A 19,883-nucleotide genomic window follows, 5' to 3' on the forward strand; every position below is an offset into this window, starting at 1 on the left:
TCCATCCTGTCCCAACAAATCAAGCCTATAACAGGGAATTTATCCCTTAGTCAGAAACATCAAACATAGTCCAGAAGCTAAACTGCCACGTGCTGAGGCTGCTGCTACGAAGATCACTTGCTGCCACTTCAAAATGCATGGGTCAGGTGTGTGGTGTGGAGTCCTCTTTCTTGCTGAAACTAAAGATTTTTAGGGAAAAGTAAAAGAAAACAACACAACTTTCACTCTGAGGGTCACATTTTCTTACATCTCAAAAGATTTCAGGTTGCAAAGGACATGCAAGATAACATTAGCCTGTTTTGCAGGGAGAGCAGGGGGAACCAAGTCACATCAGGCTTGCCTGTGTGCCCAGCAGGTCATTGGTGAACTGGGTATTGAATAGAGATTGTGCAGTGACATCCCAGTGCCGGTTGCCATGAGTAGCCCTTCCTGAGGAAGGGTGAATAGAGCAGAGGAAGCAAAGGCAAAGTAGAGGATGAAGTGAAAGGTACTTGATTCGGAAAACCGTACCCACTGCTTTCAAAGCTGTTTATGTTCATGCCTCTGCAGTGCCTTCACACTCTGGGCAGGTTTCAGTGCATCATTCAAGGCATTTCTGTGCAGTTTCAGGCTTCCCCTTTGCATTACGTTTGTGCTCTCTCCCAGAGAAAGCAGGTGCTAGTGTCTGACCGGGTCAGACTGGCTGTGTGCTTCCTTTTGGCTAGGAGTTGGAAAGCTCCTGGAGCGAATGGCACATCAGGGTCTTCCCAAATGAGGCAGACACTTGTCTGCCTCCTGCTTTGCTACCTCCAGGAGCAAATCTAGTGTTTGAGCCCAACAGAGCCTGAGTCAGCAGGAGATGGTTGACAAGGGAAGACTCCTGCTACCATTTGTTTGCTGGCGCTATTTTGTGACTGCTGTAAAGCCTCCACCTGCAGAGAGCCTCAGAGTGTCCTCCTGTTTGTAAGGAGAGGGAGTTTATAAGGAAATACAGGTTCTTCCTGCTGCTTTATAGGATTATGGAGAAAGCTCCTTATAAAACATGAGGGTTGTGTTTTAGCACACTTCAGTCCCTTTTCATTCACAGTATGTTTCATTCAGAGCCCATCCTGGAAGGTAATTGTGATCTGAATGTTGGCTGGCCAGGCAGGTGAGGAAGGAGCTGCTGTAGGTATCCTGCATGTCCGTACTCCTTGTGCTGCAGAGGCCAAATCAGGAGCTGCCGAACTCAAGGGCTGTTGAGCAGAGCTCTCCTGTGTGTCAGTTATGGAATCACTTTCCATAAATATCTAAAGACAAATGTCAGGATGGGTGGGTTTGTGGGTGGGACTGTCGTAATAACGTCCCACTTAGCTGGAATGTTTTGTAACCCCAATCTTTATCCCTGACTTACCTCCAGCAATAATGAAATCCTGTTTATCTGCAGCCCATCCTCTCCCCCCATCAGCGAATATGCATTTGATTTTGTTGACCACTTTTTCTTTAAAAACAAAAGGCTCTGCAACTGTTAATGCCTTCACTGCTGTTTGATGCTCATTTCCCAATTTCATCTTGCTCCCCAGCTGTGATGGATTTTGACATGGTCAGATAAAACATTAATTAGATTACACACTTCACTTGGGTACCTTTCCTTCTGAACATAAAAACAGCCTCAGTTGTTTGCTTTCAGGGCTGTGAAGAAGGGAAGATGGATGGGGTTAGAAGCAATACTCAAATAAAGACCTGTTCACATTCAGGCTTTGGTTCTCGGAGGGATCTGGGTTAGATCTTGTGCTGTTCTGCTGCCGGTAAGGCATGCCAGAGATGTACTGTCATCCTTGGCAGTTAAAGAGATTTCACAGTTTTGTCTAGGATCTGCTTTCAAACAACAAGCTTGAAAGTCCTCTCCATCATTGCCAAAACTCCAGAAGTTGAAGAGGCTTCATAACGTGTCTGCTAACATTTCCAGAGGTTTTACCTTATGCCCTTTGGGCTGAACTCTGCAGAGTAATTCTTCCTGCATTGTGGCCTCCAGCTATGGAAAATTGACTTTTCAGAGGGTTTGGTGTCCCAATGACAAGGAGCCAACATCTTCATCCAGGTTAAATGCAACAGGGAATATGTTGTTGGTCCTACAGCACTGGTCAGGACAGTGGATTGCATGCCTCAGTAACACCAGGACGTGGGGGTTCCCTTCCCTGCTGTGATATTGTTGTCTTTGGTCATGGAATTTTTGCCCCCAGGTTTTCACAACTGTCAATAGTGTTGTGGGATGTTCAAATGAAAGATGCTGCCATGCAGGTGCCCCCACAGATTACTAACTGGTATGGTACAGTACAGGTCCATAGGGAATGGGGTTGTTGAATATAGTTTTGGAATTGCAGTCACTGATAAGGATTGCTTTCTTATACATAGTTGTGTTTTTTTCTATTCAGTTCCCAGCTGAAGAGGTAAGCCTGTTGGGTTAAGGATGAAGCAAGATGGGGACAGGTACAGGATGCTGATTTTTCATTGCAACAGGAGAAGACTGAGAAATATGTGCAAAAGCACAGAATTCCCCCAATTCCTGCTGATGGCTTCCCCTTCCCTGCTCCACTCCCATTTCCATCCCTTCCCCAGAAATCAGGGGTCCTGCCCAAGCTGGACAGTTGAACACCTAAAATAATCCTCAATGGCAGGAGAGTTCCCTGAGTGTGTGGAGGGAGCAGAGCACACGCTGTGCCCAGGCTGTCCCTCTGCCCAGGCTGTCCCTCTGCCCAGGCTTTCCTGCATCCTTGGACCTCATGATACCTCCCGCCCCCCGGGGTGAGCTCACTGGGTTGGTGGGGATGTTCTGGACTGCCAGCTTGGCTCAGCAGCTCACTGATGCCAGGCAAGAGAGAGCTCCAGATCCATGTTTGACTGCTCGGGGAGCTAGATGTCCTTTGGCATTCAAAGGTAGGGTTATATAGGTGTGCAGGAACACAGGGCCTTTTTGAACAGAAAGCACTTCCCTGGGGTTATCAGAGCACCTCTGCAGATCCAGGGGACACAGCCTTAGAAAGCAAAGGGCTATTGCTCCAGAGCTCGTTTTGCATCCTGAAGCACTTCCTGCCCTTGGCCAGCAACAGGCGCCAAAGGATTTTGGAGAGAAGTCCTGCCTGCTGTGTCTGGGTAGCTCAACACTCACTGCTCTGCTCTGTAACACAGATGGAGAACCCCAGCTGGCCTCCACCGTCATCGACACCATCATGGCTGGCCTGCCAGGACCACGGGGAGCCCCAGGCCCTGTTGGGCCACCAGGTAATAAACTCAGTTGAGCTGCAAAGCTGTAATGATGGGGAAGATGAGCAAAAGAAACTGAGGATGGAGAGAGGTCTGTGGGATGCCTGCAGGGAAAGCAAGTGGTCCCCACTTGAGGGCAGGAGAGCAGTGGGTCCAGGAGTGGGAAGGGTGGCAAGAAGTAACCAGGTTTCTTATCTGCTGATAGTGGCAGATAGTTCTACCTTTAGCAGGAGATACCCTGAGAAGGGAATAATTAAAGACTGTCTTTAACAGTGAGCTGTCCTGTGAGTTCCTTTATGAGAGCAGAGTTCTCAGCACTGCTGCAATCCAGTCCTGTTGCTGTAGAGCTCCACTGAGCAGGATCTGCCCAGCTGATGTGATGTGCGTGCAGAACTCTGGAGCTGGTTTGAGCTACTCCAGATTTTCACCAGTATAAGAGAATCAGAATCTGGGATAAAAATTCAGTGGCAAGTCTGTTTTCTCTGTGCTGATGGGTGGCTTAAATGATAGTATTCTTGCAGACATAAGCGCTTCCCTGTATGATGCATATTTAGGAGTGAACTCCCATTAGTTGCAGAAAAGGCTTTTCCTTTCATTCTGAGGGCCTTTAATTTATCCTGCAATTCTTTTATTCTTTAACTTAAGTATTTGTATGGTGCATTAATGATCAAGGCTGATTCAGCTGCACTTTGTGTATATTGTCCACATTGTTTCATCTCAAGGGTTGTGACAACTAAAGCAGAGAGGACTATTGCTAAGTTAAGGTTAAGCAAATACCCTGACTTGCAGGTGTAATTTAACAGCTACTGTGAAGATATAATTATTTTTCAGAATTCTAGCAGAATGGGCCTGTTAAGTGACTGTGCAGAACAACTCGACCTGGTTTAGGCAGTGTTTAACTCACCCTGGAAACAGGCTTTTCTGTGGTGCAGACCTGAAAAGAATTTGTTGCCAGTGGGGTGAGCAAAGAATAAGAGAGAGCTTGGCTTTGCCACAGTCAGCCTCTCATGCTGGCTATGGCCAAACCCTGTCCCCTTCATGGTCATCATCAACTTTCTGACACCACCAGGGAGACAGACCAGAGCAAGCTTGTGGACTTCCCTTGCCACCTACAAGGCTGTTTCAGAAACACCAGCTGCAGTATCTTGATCTGATGTAGCTGTTTCTTGGATCTAGTTTAAGAGTTGTCATTTTAAACAATGGCAATGAAGCATGTTACAAACACCCTTCTTGTTTTCACCTTTTTGGCCTCCCAGAGCTATAATGTCTTCCCTAGGGCATAGGGGTATGTTATATCAGGATGTGGGTATCCAACAATCCAGTGTGTGAATGCTGTAATCAATGCATGGCTCTTGCCCATTGAGAGATGAAGCAGAACAATGAAAGGAAGTGCATCTGTTTGGAATTTAAGGTCCTTCCTTCTAAGTCTCCTTAAAATTGTCTCAAATTATGATTCCCACCAGGGCCACCAGGAGCATCAGGACCCAAAGGGCCACCAGGACCTGTCGGAGTCCCTGGATCACAAGTAAGGTGCTTTAGTGCTTTGGGACTGAGTGGCTGAAGGGGCAGAAGTCAGGGGTTGGGTGTAAAACTTCTCATAGTACAAAGGGAGAGAGTAGGTTGTAAGTCTTAGATCTGATGGTTTTTCCCCATGAAATTCTGTTATTTTAATAGCTTTTTTTCCATTCTGAATTGTGTTTAGAGGTTGAAATGGTTGCACTTTCTAGATGCTCCCTTGGTCATAACAACACATCTTACTGTTGCTGTGTCAAACCATTTCACTGTGGCCTGAGTTGATGCAAAGGATCTGACATGGGCTTTACTAACACAGTGATAGAAACATACTGCATTTCCTGTGGAATACAGAGAGGGAACAAAAACGCATCAATGGGAGTTCACCAAAGTGAATCTGTTGAGCCTCCTTTTTCAGTAATAGCACTTTCTGTTCCAGAAAAATATCACAAATTCCCCTCAGTTTGATTATTTATCAATACAAAAATTGTGGAGGGGGGAGAAAATAATGAAGTGTGCTACACTCAAAAGAATTCATAGCAGAAGGGCAAAGGGAAAAAGCTGGTTAAATGGAAAGGAATGAAGTCATGATGAATAGTGAACTGCCAAGCTGCTCCCAAGGTGTGGTTGGCTGATACGAAAGGACTCCAGTTTTGGGAAGAGTGTTACTTACTGTGGAGGTAAACCAGTTACATCAGGTATTTCAAAGGAATCTAACATGACTAGGGAGAGAAAAGTGAAGAGCTTAAGTGACTTAGCAGAGGGATGTGACTTAGATCCTGATAAGAAGGGATTTGGAATTGCTGGAAATAGAGAAAGGAGATTCGTACTAGGTATTTGTTAATCATTTTGAAGAAGCAACAGAGAACAGGTTAGTGAAAGTTTGCCAGTGTAGCAGAATCATTTCAATTAGGGAATGCTCTGGAGAACGATGAGAAACTCCAGATAGAGATGAACACAGTGGGAAATTTGGCAGCAAAATGACAGATGCAGTTTAACGTGATTAAATAGAAGGTAATTCACAATTCATAAATAGGTTCTCCAGTAGAGTCTGGCTGTTGCACATGCAGCACACATTATAAATCTTTTATATTTTACAATTCAGCATGTGGAATTCGGTCTTCTCGAGTGTTCCTGAAAGTCACTGCTGAGAGTTGCCAAGAGCAAAGGATGCTTATGGACACTTAAGCTCTGTTCATGCTGCATGTTTGACATAGAGCTAAGTCTGGTTTGTGCCCTACCTCATGTAGCAGCCCTCTTTAACTTCCTAAACCAGGCCTGAGTTCTGAATTTGTTGTGGTCCCAGGGGAGATGTAGTGAAGGTGGAGGCCAGGTCACTTTGCAGCTTGGTGGTGGGACTGACTGAGGCAAAGAGCAGCACGTAATGGTGAGCAGCTGAAACTGGGAGAATGCTCTCCTTTCGAGCTGTAAAACACTTCTGTCCACCCTTGTTGGGACACTTAGCAGATGTTGAGACTCCTCGTGGCTCTGCCTAGAAAGCCCGTTTCTTTGGAGGAGGGGGTTTCTGATGCTGTTAAGCAGGTCGGCTCAAACCACCAGTGCTCTGGAGCAGAGCAGCAGTCTCATTGCTGTAGTCTCCAAGGTAATGTGCAAGTCACATCTTGCATGTGGTCATGGGGAGCTGATGTGCTGGATATAAACAAACAAGATTGTTCTCTCCCTGTCTGGTTTACAGCTGGTGGATAAGTTAAGAAGTTGCATCGATTTCTGCAAAGCAGTTCAATCAGTACAAATCTGGAGACTGTGCCCTTCTTCCCCACTGGTGACTGGGGTATAGATTTGTTCAACCCAGGGAGCAAAATTATTAGTAGAGATTGGGCTTAATTTGAAAATTGCTTATTAGGGTGAGTGAATAGCTTCAAAATAATTTTCACTGCACAATCCAATTACTTTCCAGGTATGTGTGCCTGTCATGCTGCCCACTGAGGTCATTATGAAGACGGGGAAAGTAGTGGGGATTTTTAAGCTAACCGTGGTATTCAACCGTGAATACCTGTGTATTCATTTCTTCTTGGTAACTGAGAACAGGAACTATCCTGTCATACTGACCCCTAAAATATGTTCCATCAGTAGCCTGCAGTGCATTCAAAGACTCAGAGGGGTATGCAGGAACTACAGGGCTCAGGCTATCTGTGAACAGAGCTTCCACTGGTTTTGCTTGCGGGTAAAAGATAATCCAGCCCAATTGCTTAATGGGTGTCTGAGATTTGCAGGAGCTGAGGATCACTGTGAAATGTATTCATTGCACCTACTCAAAGAATACACAGTAGAAAGTAATTCCTTCTTGTTCTGCATCTCTTCTAGGGCTTACCAGGCTCTCCAGGACAACCTGGACCGAAGGGCTCCAAAGGAGACCGAGGAGAGAGAGTAAGGTTTTACAGACACAGAGACATTCCCAGCCACATCTGGGATGATGTTATATCAGAAGTTATATTCGACAGAGGTCTTTCAGATTCTGTGGGACTATAGCCATGAATGATAAATAGTAGAGTTTCTAGGTCTTCTGCAAGAAAGAAGATGAGGGTTTACTGTACAGATAAAGGGTTGAATTGCTTGTAAAGTCTGGTGCTCCCTAAAGAGATTCAGGTACCAAATACATGGTTTTTAAAGGTTTGTGCAGACCAACTTTGTTCTACCAACCACAGCTCTTTTACTGTGGAGTATTTTGAGTGGTCTAACTGAACTCTTTTTTTCTGGGGCAGTAAGGCATAAAAAGCTCATCAGACTTTTCCTGAACCAAAGCCATTCCCCAGGTCAAATGATGTTCTTAATACATTTGGAATATCGAATTCATGTTGTTAATATCTTTATGCGTTATACCTGAGTTCTTGATGGGTTGTCAAGTGCTAATAACTAAGCATAGAAAAAAAGGCTGTTTGAATGTTATTTCCAAACTAGTGAAGTTTAGGAAACACCAGATCAAAATCTAACAAAGATACATATGTGTCAGCTTCCCAGTCCAACACCAGCGGTGTTTCAAAATGGCATTTGGACTTCCAGCTGCTTATGGTCAGCTTGCTCTCCAAAAGGCCATGGTCTTTGACTTCTCCTCTGAATGACACTAGGAGCATAAAATCATTTAAGAATGTAGTACCTAGCGGAGGATTGTTCGGCAATGTAGAATTGGGCACAGATGGACTGTGGCAATCACCAAGACCCTAGTGCGTAGAGGAGTCAAAGAAAGGAAGAAAGATAAGGAGTGAAAATACTGGTTAGTACCTCTGAAATGATGGGTGTCTCTGTGGTGACTGCACTGCCACAGCTGTAGGAAAATAGTTCCCTTTTCCAGGGCCACTTTCACTGTCTCATAGCTGGAGGTGAACAAGGAGGTCACCACCTGTAAAGGGGTGGCTGTAGATTACACACTTCCCCCATGTGGCAACATCTCTTCTTCATCTCTGCTCACTCTTCCAATCCAGATGACACAGGGAAGTCTGAAAGAGGTAAGACAAATAAATCCAGTTTGATGGCTTCCCAAGTTCAGGCGAATAACCAGCAACAGACTTAAACTATGCTCCTCTGTGCAGACTGGGTGCAAGGAGAGCAAGTCCTTGTTTCGTTCCCTCCTGAAGCGCCTCACGTTGAGGAGCAGCAGATATCTGAGGATGGAGTACACACGCTTTTAAAACACTGTTTTACTTTAGTACCTTTGCACATCGGTTTGGGTGCCTGGTCCCTGTTCTTCTGTACAAAATGACTTGCAGCTCCCTGAAAGACAGAGAACATTTTAAGTGACTGTTAGTAATTTCTTAATAACAGTTTCCTTGTGCAGAGCAGCCACTTTGGGCATGTATTGGCTTTACAAATAAACTGCAGGCTGATGGGACTAGAATATAAATATATAGAGAGATAGCAAAAGCATAACTGATGAGGTTTCAACACAGGTTACTGCCTGCAGCTCACTGCCATTAAATGTTGATTTTCAGTTAAGAAGAAAAGGCTTGGTATATGGCAAAGTGTCAAGTTTCCATCCAGGAAACTGATAAGAGCTCTTCCTCAATGATTCAGTTACCATTTTGCTTTAGTTTGTGGTTGATCAGATTGCTAAGGCTACACTTACTTTGAAACAAAAGCTTTGTTGGACTGTGTCCATTCAGTACAGACAAACCCTTTAGACTTTGCCTTTGTTCCCTCCTTGGTAGATACTCAGATTTGTGACTCTCCTTCTAGGCTGGGGACTAATGAGATTTTTCAAATACCAAAATATCTTGCTAAATATAACAAATAAATGACACTTCCTGTCCTGGCTCTGTTATCATGGAAAGTGAAGCCAGTAGCTTTTTCTGGCAGGATTTCTGTAGGATGCTTTGTGTGCTTTTTGTCTTCTGTGAGTGTGAATTTGAATGCTGGTTTTGACAACTACACGCTGCAATTTTGGGTTTGGTGGATACAAATTAGGGCTAGCTTTACACAGAGCGGAGGAGCTGTGCAGCTGCAGAGAAAAGCAGAGGAGGGTTTACAATATCTATTGAGATTTGAGAAAATGTTATTATACATTCTTCCTGCTTAATCTTGGAGAGAACAGATGTAGAAGAGACCTGAAGCAGTCTGAGCGCGTCCCCTGGCTGGCACATCTGTACGTGTGCTGCTCACATCAGCCTCTCTTCATCTTATTCTTACACAGCGCCAGGGAGGGATACACCACATCATCTCCAGGCAGTCTGTCTTCAGAGGTACAGCTAGTGAGGGCCTGGGATAAAAGACATTTCTAACATCCAGCCTAAATATCCTTTGATCCCCTTTAAGCTGATAACATCCTTTCTGTTCCCCCTGGCCATAGAGAACAGTCTGTTTATGTATTTTGAGTGTGTTGTTATGTCTCCTCTCAGTGATTTGTCTCTTGCCTGTGCTTTTTCACAGGCCTTACTCCCTCCTGTGCAGAATCCAAGTATTTTCCTTTGAAGATGCTCAGAGCACCTGACGAGCTGGGCCTTCCTCCCAGTGCTCTTTACGTCCCTATGGGCCTTTGCCTAGTGCTGGCTTTAGCTGCTCACTGAGCACTGTGCAGCTCTCCATAGTAACATTTTGTGGATGCTCTGGGCCCATTGAGTTTACACAAAGCAGCTCTCCCTTTCTGGCAAACACTACAAAAAGCTGCCATCAGCTAGGTAGTTTTTGAGGGGACAAAAGGGTGGGTTTGTTTCTGTGAATGCCTAGGGGAGAAGAGCCAGGTTAAATATGTGACTGTTTCATCAGTGGATTTCTAAAGATGCTTTTACATTTTGGCTCCTCTTCCCAAGCTCCTGCTTTCACATTAAATAATCTATAGTTGTTCTCCTGGTCAGGGATTCTGCCCTGCCCCAGTGTGCTCCAGGGTGGGAAGCCAACACTGGGAAGGCAGTTAGGGGGAAGAAAGATGCTCAGTTCAATGGCACATTTCATTCCACCCCAAACCAACACAGATCATTTCAAAAGGGTCAAGAAAACCCCACACTGAAAACAACATGAAAATTAGCACAGCAGGAGAAAGAAACAAAGCAACCAAAATACTGTAGGTGTGTTTTCATCAGTAGCTGTTGGGGTTAAGGCAGTGATGTGTGTGTGGAGCAGGAGGCAGATTAAATCAGCGCTCTGTGGGAGTCCTGGGCTCCGTTTGCTGTCTGGGGCAGCATCAGCCCATCAGTTTTACTAGCGAGAAGGATGTGGTATCTTTGTAAGAAACAAATCTCCAGCCAAATTCCTTCCTGGTGTAATGTAAGTGACTGCTGTAAAGTTCAGAAATTTGCTAATCGTCTTACTGAGAGGTACTGAGCTGAGGAGCTCTGGATTGAACCAAACTTCTCCAGGGCGTGATGGGATTTGGAGCTGATACTTGACAGAAAACCATAACCCCCTTTTGCTGTCTGAAGTGATAATGTCAAGGGAGAGGATTTTTCTTTTTCATAAAGACATCTTAATTCCACTAGTAAAAATGACACAATGTTCTTGTCAAACAGAAAACTATCTCCTAATGACACTTACTTTATTTCCAACAGGGACAAGCAGGTCTGGCTGGAGAGAGGGGCATTAAGGGATTTCCTGTAAGTGATGTACTTGCGGGTGTGTGCAAGACTCAGATGGGTTTGGTGCCTGTCTGGCACCACAGATACCACCAAGCTGAACTGCAGCTGGTCCCACCAGCACTCTCAGATGCAATGCTTAGGTCAACTGCCTCCAGCTTAGACATTTGTTCAATAGGAGAGCTCACCTTAACATATTCCTTTACATGTGAACCACAGTCTCCCTGCCTGCTAAGCACAGTGCTGGAATGCTGTGCTCAGGAAGGCATCATGCCAACAGGGGAGATGTGTTTTGTGTGGAGATCCCCTCTGGCCAAACCTTGGCAGCCAGAAGCCCTCTGAGGCCGCAGGAGGTTCCTGGCACTTCTGGAGCCCAAAGGTGATCTCCTTAAAATACATCTCCTGCTCTAACGTCCTCTTGCACCTTGGTATGCCAAGCTGAGCTGGAAACCCTTTAATGAGATTAAGAGATAGCTCCAAATGAGACAATACCTGAGCAGATGCACATAGGAGATGCCTGCCCTGGCACATATAGCTAGGGTACAAACAAACCCGTGGATGTGAAGGTTGGCTGAAAGTGAGCTAGTGGAGCAAGCTGGGGTTTTGGCTGGCAGCATCCAGAGAGGGCCTAGGTTCTTTGTGTGGTTTCTTTTCTCTTTTCCTTAATTCCACCTCATCGTTTTGTATGATGTACACAACCTTTTCTTCAGTCTTTCCTCCCAAACCCACCCTGCTTTGAAGTATCAAAAGGATGTCCAACAAGTTTGAGGAGCCCAGGAATATATGTTTAGCTTGTGTTTTAATCTCTCCATAACATCTGTCCTTTGGAAATGCATGAACTTCCTGGTCAGGGGGTGGAACAGCAGACCAGTAGCATATTGGGATCTTTGTTCAAGAAAAGCTTAATGAGCGTCTTCAGAGGCAGAAGGTGATGTGACTAATGAAAGCAGAACAGGGGGTTTTATGTTCTAAAGCAAAGATGAACACGTGCATGTCTGGGGGAAGGAAGCAGTATTTTTATCTCAGTGCTTTAGCCTAAAGCATCACTCATTGAGAGCTTCATGAGGTTCATATATCTTGTTATGGGCCCAGGCCAGCCAGCCCTTCCTGCAGCTTGGCCACTCCTGGCCAAGTGCTTCAGTGTCAGAAATGGTGACAACCTCCTGGGAAGCTGATGGGAGCCAGGACAGAGCTCATGAGGGCACTTTGGCCCTTGGCATGAAGCACCAGAGTCAGTTTGTTTTCTGCTGGTGGAACACTTTTGCCTTTAATCTGATCCATTGGAAGGAAGGGTTGCAGGTGGTCCGGGACAGGTCCTGAGTCACATTAAAAACGTCTTTCTTGTTTTAGGGTGAACCAGGCAAGAAGGGTGAGGAAGGTGACAAAGGTGCTGATGTAAGTGTGCATTCCTACTGTTATTTTACTTTCCTTTTTGCCTCTTAGTTATTCTTCGCCCATATGTCCATATGCCCTTTGGTAGACTGGTTTGTGGGGCAAGGGTTGTGTCCACAGTTAAGCACAGAGCAAGCAATGATGTGAACCTTAGGTCTCAACTGAATACATGCTAGAAATCCTGGTCTCCAAGGTTTCCCTGGCCACATTATCAGCTGCCCTTCTCACCATGTTCTCTGAACGCCTCCTCAGTTGTGGTTGTGCCACACAGAGCTCCTACAAGGCAGGGAATTCCTCGCACACTGTCCCTCCCACGTGCTCAGGGACAGCCTCTCAGAAGTGATCAGATTGCATGTGCAGAGTTGGAGTTCTCACATCCCTGCCCTCCCACCCTAAAATACTTCCCAACAGCTGCCTGTCCTTTCAAACCCACATCTAAGACAACAGGGGCAACAAACTACAGCCTGAGTTTATGCGGAAGTATGTGGGCAGGCTTCAGGCAGCATGGGACCCAGCTAGGAGCTCTTTGAGAGACAGTATGAGCAAGCTACTCTAGTGGAAGGTGTCCCTGCCCATAGCAGGGGTTTGGAACTGGAGGAACTTTAAGGTCCCTTCCAACCCAAACCAGTCTGGAATTCTGTGACAGGAATTTACACCCTGGGTTTGGCCCACTGCAGAACTAAGAACTAGTCTGAAGGGGATGACTTTGGGCCAAAGACTCTGCAAACCCTGCAGAGTTGTTTAAGTAGGGACCTCTCCTGCATTCCTCCTTAACCCCTGTAGGTTACCGTTTATAAATGTCTATACTACATAGTTTGGTGTTGTGGAGGCTACATGGAACAAGCAGCCTATTCTGCATCATATTCCGATGTTAGTTTTCATCCCCTTTTTGCAGGGGGAAGGTGTTCAACAGCTTCGAGAAGCTCTGAAGATTTTAGCCGAGAGGGTGTTGATTCTTGAGCACATGATAGGAATTCATGGTAAGTGTGGCTGAGGTGTTCATCTGTAGACAACTGGGGACTTGTTCAGGCACCTGCCTGATGGTTAAACATCCCCCCAGTCTCCTGTCTCTAGTATCTGTTTACGGTGGGATTTCAAAGCCAGGTACCCAGCATGACTTAAAGGATGCTTGATTTCCCCCCACCCAGTGATTTTTCATTGCAATTCAGAGAGCCAAGTCATGAGCAGCAGCCCAAGCCATGTGGCACAGATCATCTACCAGCTTCCCAGGGAGCTACTTGTTCGAGTCTTTAGGCCAGGTCATTTAATCCTGTTAACAGTGTCTTCCAAGTGACTTAACACCAGTGAGGCCCTTGTTTTGTTTCACAGAGAAAACCCAAACACTGCTACCGTGTACCCTGAAACCAGTGATCCCTGAATGTCTTGTGATTATAACGTACATAAAACCTATTTTCAAAGTTAGATTTAAGGAAAGCCGCAGGTGTTCTTCATTCCGATAGTTTTTAAGTTTCTGCTGAGGTTGTTTGCTCTCCCATTGCTGGTTCAGTGTGGGACATCATCCCTTAACAAGTGTTTCCTTCTTTTAACAAGTATATGGGCTGATGTGATTGTTGCAGATCAAGGTTCTCCCTTTGGGGTACTTGAGGATCAATTCACAGCTGCCAAAAGTTACTGTGCCAATTTCTGTCCTCTCAGGCACACAGTTACTACCCCAGCCTGTGAGACACAAGCCTCAGTTACTGTTCTTTGGCACTGACCAAGTCCCGAAGTATTTTCTTTTTTATACTCTCCCTGACACGTGGAACCTCATTCCTGGCCTCACTTGTGAATAGAGCTGCTCACACCTTCCTTCTGATCAACATCCTCTTTTATTATGAAATGGCCTTTGGATATTGATTTAACCTATGAAAATGCTAAAGAGCTGAAATATCCGGTAGTTCCTAAGCAAGTGACTTAAAGTGCATCTATTACTATGCAGTACAGCTCCTGCTTGAGAGCCCACAGGCCCCTCCTGGAGCCAGTACAGCACTAAAATGCAAATGCTATTAGGCACTTCAAAGCCCAAACAGTGTTGGTGTGCGGGGCTGTTGTACAGCTGAGCTGTCTTGGGTGTCTGCGCTGCTCTTCATCGTTCAATAGCCACGTGTCTTGTAGAGGCCCAAAGTACTATTTTTAAAAGCAATAGGCAGGCAGTAACAGCTTAAGCTTTTTGGGAAACCATGAATCACAAACCCATGATTTAACCACAGTCACCCTGACCTTACCTCTGCATTAATCCCAGTTTGATTCATGTTTTCATTGGATTTTATACATCGCGAGCAGGAAAAGATGCTTTTATGCTGCTTTGCTCTGAGATGGTGGAGGTACCAGGAAGATGCCCACTAGATCACCAGCAGCAATCTATGGCCAGCCAGGCAAGAGGGGAAGGGGAACTCAGTCCATAAGGACAGTGCAGCCTGTTTGCAGGACCCATGGCCTAGCTATCCATTGTCTTTTACTTTGTACCTTCATTTATACTAGTATAAAGCAAAAAGGAAGCTTTTGTAGACACTGGGGCATTCACCCAACTGTGCCCCTTCAGAACTGCCTGGTTTACCTTTCTTCTACAATTTATTTGGCAATAGAGCAGCAACAAGGCAAATGCTGCTGTTATTTTGAAACAGGCATTTTGGCAAACTATTTATACTGACATATTTTCTGCTACTGCTTGGGATGGAGATGAGTTATTTATACCCAGGTATGTTTCTATATGGGTGTAACTGCACCAGCAAAAATAGGTGTTTTTTTATTTGTACAGTGTAGTTAAGGCCATGTTTAAGCACCTATATTGTGTGACTTTAAATAGTTCCTTTTTAGCTAGTAACTGTAGATTATTACTAAGCAAGTGATACTTTTAGTCTGTTGAGACAGTTCCATTCTTTAATAGTGACATATTTTAGGCCCTTCAAAAGTACTGTTTAGAAAGAGAACTTGTAAAATTAGTTATTTTTTCCTTGTGCAATTATGTTCATCCCTGTGTATGTATATGGTTAAACAGAAAAAGACATAAAATAATAAAATAGGATTTCCTTGAGCACAGAGCTCCCCACGCAGGTTTAAAACACCCAGCACCAACTATCTCGTGATGCTCCCACTGTAGATGTTACAGGTTTGACCACAGGTTCCTGGGCAGCCCAACTCAGCCCAGCTTTACAGACCCATGCAGAAATGCCAATCGCATGCTCTCATTCTCCCAAGGAACCTCCCAGTCCAGTGTGGTTCCAAAAGCCGCAGCCACCCAAGCAACAAGGCAAAACATACCAGCAAACAAACCTCTTCCCTGCAATGGGAGGGCACTTGGAGATTATCTGGCCCAGCAAACTGCAGAGAGCAGCCCAGCAGGACACCCAAAAGCCCAAATTGTTTGGCAGTTTTTAGTTCCAGTGAACACAGCAGCCACATCCTCACTTGAAACTAACGCTGCCTCGTGGGGCCGAACCATGGCTGGGTGTCTGGCTTGGGAGGTTGGGTTCTTGGCAGGGAAACAAGCAAATGTCCATCTCTGAAGGCAAAAGGAAGAAGCAGCTGGGGCATTAAAAATGACGAGGCAGCACTGACTTATCAGCATCTGTTGCCAACTGCTGGGAAAACAGAAGAGTGGCTGTAGTCAAATGTATATTTAGCTTCCTGGGGCAGGATGCTTTAGGAAGAGGAGGTGTGTGTTTCTATGGGACACACTGGGAGACTGGACAGCTAAGATGTATTCCCAGCTCTATTGCTAATTTGGCTCTATCTTAGGGTGGATCAATCCCTTAGTTCAATCTTTTCAGTGCCTCAAAACATCCTTTACAAGGAGTGAAATAGTACTTACACCCCCAGGAGCATCACTTCCCAGTGACCACTTAGCCCTATCCTTCAATAGCAGGAGGCTGTTGGCAACGCTGACTAGCAGCTATACCCTAAGCAAATTATAATCAGTAGAAGAGCAGTGCTTTATAAATGGTATTATAAATGAGAACAGGACCTTTTCCCTTCCCTGTGAGGGTGGTAAGGCGCTGGCACAGGGTGTCCAGAGAAGTGGTGAATGCTCCATCCCTGGCAGTGTTCAAGGCCAGGTTGGACAGAGCCTTGGATGACATTGTCTAGTGTGAAGTGTCCCTGCCCATGGCAGGGGGCTGGAACTCGATGATCTTAGGTCCTTTCCAACCCAAACCATTCTATGATTCTATCAGTCATTCTATGATTCTGTGACCTGCTGGACCTCATGCAGGAAGTGTACTTAGCCTATAGCTTAGAGCAGAGGGAAAAGACCTAATCTAGGAGTAGTGCGATGGCAGCAAACATGTAGGTCCACAATCGCTTACTGGATAGAGATACAACAGGAGGGACAACACTTCTTCCAGAAGAGGTACCATCCAGAGGGGCCCATTTATTCTTTCCTTAGCCTCCCCTTTTAAATAGTGCTCTCCCGTGACTTTCTTTCCTTACAGACTCTTTATCTTCCATTGAGCCAGGCTCTGGACAGGATGTGATCCCGGGCTCCCCTCTGCGAACCAGCATCAAGATCAAACGTGGAGGACCGCAGCAGCCGCAGGCCTACCAGATCCTCTCTTCACTGCTGGATGACAGTGAAGCCAAAAGAAGAAGCAATCGGATGAAGTAGGAGCATCTACGTGTTCTCCGTGTCTGTTCACCAATTAAAGATAAAGATACAGTATCCCAGTGCTTAATTGCAAAGTGCAAATGGAGTCAGTAGGAGGCTTCAGTGTTGGCAATGAGGTTTCCTTACCTGGCCAATACTATGCCCTCGTTGCAGGAAATGTCTTATCCTTAACAAATAGGTCAGAGGGGGTCTGATGAACATTTGTCTTGATTTTGTTGGTTTGCCTTTGGAACAGCAGATGGCAGGTATCCTTAGAAGCTGTCTACAGAAATGACGCCTCCTGACTGTACCTCTGCAGTTTAATCCTCCCTTTGTTTTCTCACTGCCCTTGAGAGTTACTCAGTTACAAAACTGCTTAACTGGCCAAGACAATCAATCCCATCTAGACTCAAAGTCAAGCCTTACCCTTGTCCATTGGTACAGTGGATGGCATCCGCTCTTATGTAGTGGTGTCACGCTTACTTTCAGGTGAAGATGCCACTTCCACAGACCATTAAAGCACGACCTGCAGGGATTTCTTGTAAGGAAAAAGCAATTAAAACTGTTACTTTGAAAATTCAGGTAACTCTTTGGATTTTAGCATCAAAAACTTGGCTTTTCAAGTTGCTAATTGCATGTGAGCAGCGTTATTTCTATTTGTGGTTGGCTAAGCAAGGGCTTTAGATGCAAATATTCATGGCAGCAGGGGCTTTCTAGCTATATTCAGTGGTATTAGATTGTTTCTGTGAAAACATAGAGCAGTTTGTATGAGGTATGATGGAATTGTGCAAGAGTTTTCCCACACTGTGTTCAGCTTGTGCATACATCCAGGGGTAATTAATGTAAGCAGCAGCAGTACCTATTCACAGAAGAGGATATTTTGCAATAGTTTCTTAATCCTGCATCAATAAGGAAAAATGTTTTCACACTGTTTCATTTTTCTCTTGTGAATAAATCCTTGCCACTTGAATCTGGAGATGGTGTACTAGCAAACCGCAGCCCAAGGAATTAGTCTTGTCAAGAGCTTATCTTGCACTGGGAGTTAAATACAAAATCAGTTTACTTTCTGCAATAACTTGTTACTTTGGGGGAATTCCCAGCTTCCAGGGTTAGGAAGTTGAACCTGCCCTTCAGTGATACATGAATGACTGCACCTGCTGTGCAAACCACATTGGACAAGTTGATGCCATTCATGTTGACAGTGAGTACAAAGGGTGAGACTAATCAATGGTACCATTTTTTTTCACCCTTTTTTTAACACACCCCATGCCTGAAACAGTTTCCAGATTTAGCCCAGGATGAAAATGAGCAAATTGAGTTTGTGATTTTATAGTGTAAGTCAGGTAAATGGGTCACATCCTATTTGGTTCCTAGTGCAAGATAGAGCTACCTGACAAAGGCAAACAGCACAGCACTGCTACAGTATTTCCCTCAAATGCTGTTGCAAAGACCAACTGTAGGGTATGTATATTCAGCAACCCCTTGTACCCAGTTATATTCCTAAGGCTAAACCAGCAGCATGGGGTACATTGGAAATGAAGCTTAAAATGAAGGAGCTCTGCCAGCCCATCATTAGCCACACATTAAATTAACTTTCCATATGCGTAGTAAACAGGGTGGGCCTACAGGGAGCTCAGAACACCCAACTCTTTCCTCTGAGGAGCACTGTATTTTCAGGAAGGAGCAGGTTCCATTGGGATGACTGAATTCAGTGATGTGAAACTAGTGAAAAGATGTTTCCCCATTTACAGGCTGGTTTTAGTGCAGGAATTGAGAAGTACTTGATCACCTCTCTGCCCTGATCATGTAGACACCACAGGAAACGGCTGGTGGATTCCAGGGAAAAACCCCTTAAACTTACCAGTAGGTGTTGGACAGTCAGGCCCCGAAGACAGGCAAAATCCCAGTTCAGTCCAATGGTGGGCGCTGGGTGGGTTGGTGGTGGCTGTAGTCACCTGCCACATGGAGAGTGTCCTCATGGCAGCTCCAGGAACCAACCTTTCAAAAGGGAAACAGCAAAGTTCCATTGCACTGGTCCTGTTGCTCTGGGGTTCAGTTTGGGGAACAGGGAGTACAGGGGGGCCATTTTCACTTCCCTGGCACTTCGGAGCCTTCAAGTTTGTCATCCTGAATTCAAAACTATTGCATTAGATTTATGAGGACTCTCTTCAAGTCATTCATATTGACTCGGATTTGGGATTTTAAATGATTTAAAACAAATTACTGGCAAGATGAATGGAAACAGAATGGAAGTTGTTTGCAATGAATCCTGCCAAGTCAATTGTCAAAAGACTGGTTAGATTTGGGTTGCAACTGTTTTCATTACTGACTTTCCCACATTTCTGTATGAGCTATGTGGTTCTTTTTCTCCCCATGCTTTGATTTATTCAGCTACATCTCTCTGATGTGGTACTGTATCTTTAACTTGGGTGGCAGTAGGATTATACCAACTGGACTCTCTTTTCTCAGCTGGGATTTCATTCCTCTCTACTTACATAAGGGTCGGACCATGCTGTTGTGCAGTTTTAAAGGTGAACACAGCCTCACGCCCTGACATTGATGATATTTATCACTAGGCAAACCACTCCAACTACATCTTCCATCTTAGGCAGGAACTAAGGTTCATTTTAGCCAGGGCATATAATGCATCTTGCCATGTCTGTAACTTAGAGAGCGGATTTATTTTGAATGCGTGCTCATTTAGAAATATATTTTAATTGAAATGTTTAGTGCTTTCTCTTACCCACTGTGCAGTTCCATAGTGTGTGCATTTCCTTTTCTTTTCCTAAGACTTTTTGAAATGCTTAATGTTTCTCTGAGCTCCGGTGTGGATTTGACTTGGATTGGTTCTGGTTGTAGTAACACATTTTCCTTGCCTTGAGCTAACCAGAAGCAGCAGCAGCACATTGCACAACCAGAGATCTTTGTAATTCATGCACCCTTGTGTTCACCAGCAATCTGGTACTCCTGGGAGGAGGACAGTGCTTCTCTCCAGAGTATCTAACTTGCACTTACCGTAAAGAATTGATAACAACCCAGGGAAATAGGAGTAAGTTAGAGAGAAGAGCCCTCGCCCGCTCCCACCAACCTCCACAGTAATTTCGCCATCAACTTTCAAAGAAACAGGCCCTAAAAATCAGGTCCAGTTCTCAAGC

General features: G+C 45.1%; 1 protein-coding gene across 8 annotated transcripts in view; it reads left to right on the forward strand.

Moving 5' to 3' along the window:
* Window positions 1-18,402, forward strand: part of COL26A1 (collagen type XXVI alpha 1 chain) — a 168,798-nt gene extending 150,396 nt beyond the window's left edge. For 5 of the 8 annotated variants that reach the window (XM_061355512.1, XM_061355513.1, XM_061355507.1 and 2 more), the window contains 7 exons: window positions 3,148-3,240; window positions 4,686-4,747; window positions 7,060-7,122; window positions 10,731-10,775; window positions 12,105-12,149; window positions 13,042-13,126; window positions 16,577-18,402. In XM_061355512.1, the coding sequence (XP_061211496.1) occupies window positions 3,148-3,240; window positions 4,686-4,747; window positions 7,060-7,122; window positions 10,731-10,775; window positions 12,105-12,149; window positions 13,042-13,126; window positions 16,577-16,749 (566 nt within the window). In that variant the 3' untranslated portion in view covers window positions 16,750-18,402. The remainder of the gene's footprint in view (window positions 1-3,147; window positions 3,241-4,685; window positions 4,748-7,059; window positions 7,123-10,730; window positions 10,776-12,104; window positions 12,150-13,041; window positions 13,127-16,576) is intronic. The other 3 variants (XM_061355506.1, XM_061355508.1, XM_061355510.1) reach the window with 3 other exon arrangements.
* The last annotated feature ends 1,481 nt before the right edge of the window (window positions 18,403-19,883 follow it).

This window comes from Neopsephotus bourkii, unplaced genomic scaffold (assembly GCF_033783945.1).
Source record: "Neopsephotus bourkii isolate Nb327-2 ecotype Australia unplaced genomic scaffold, CSIRO-AGI_Nbou_v1 NB_804, whole genome shotgun sequence".
Classification (NCBI taxonomy): Eukaryota; Metazoa; Chordata; class Aves; order Psittaciformes; family Psittacidae; genus Neopsephotus; species Neopsephotus bourkii.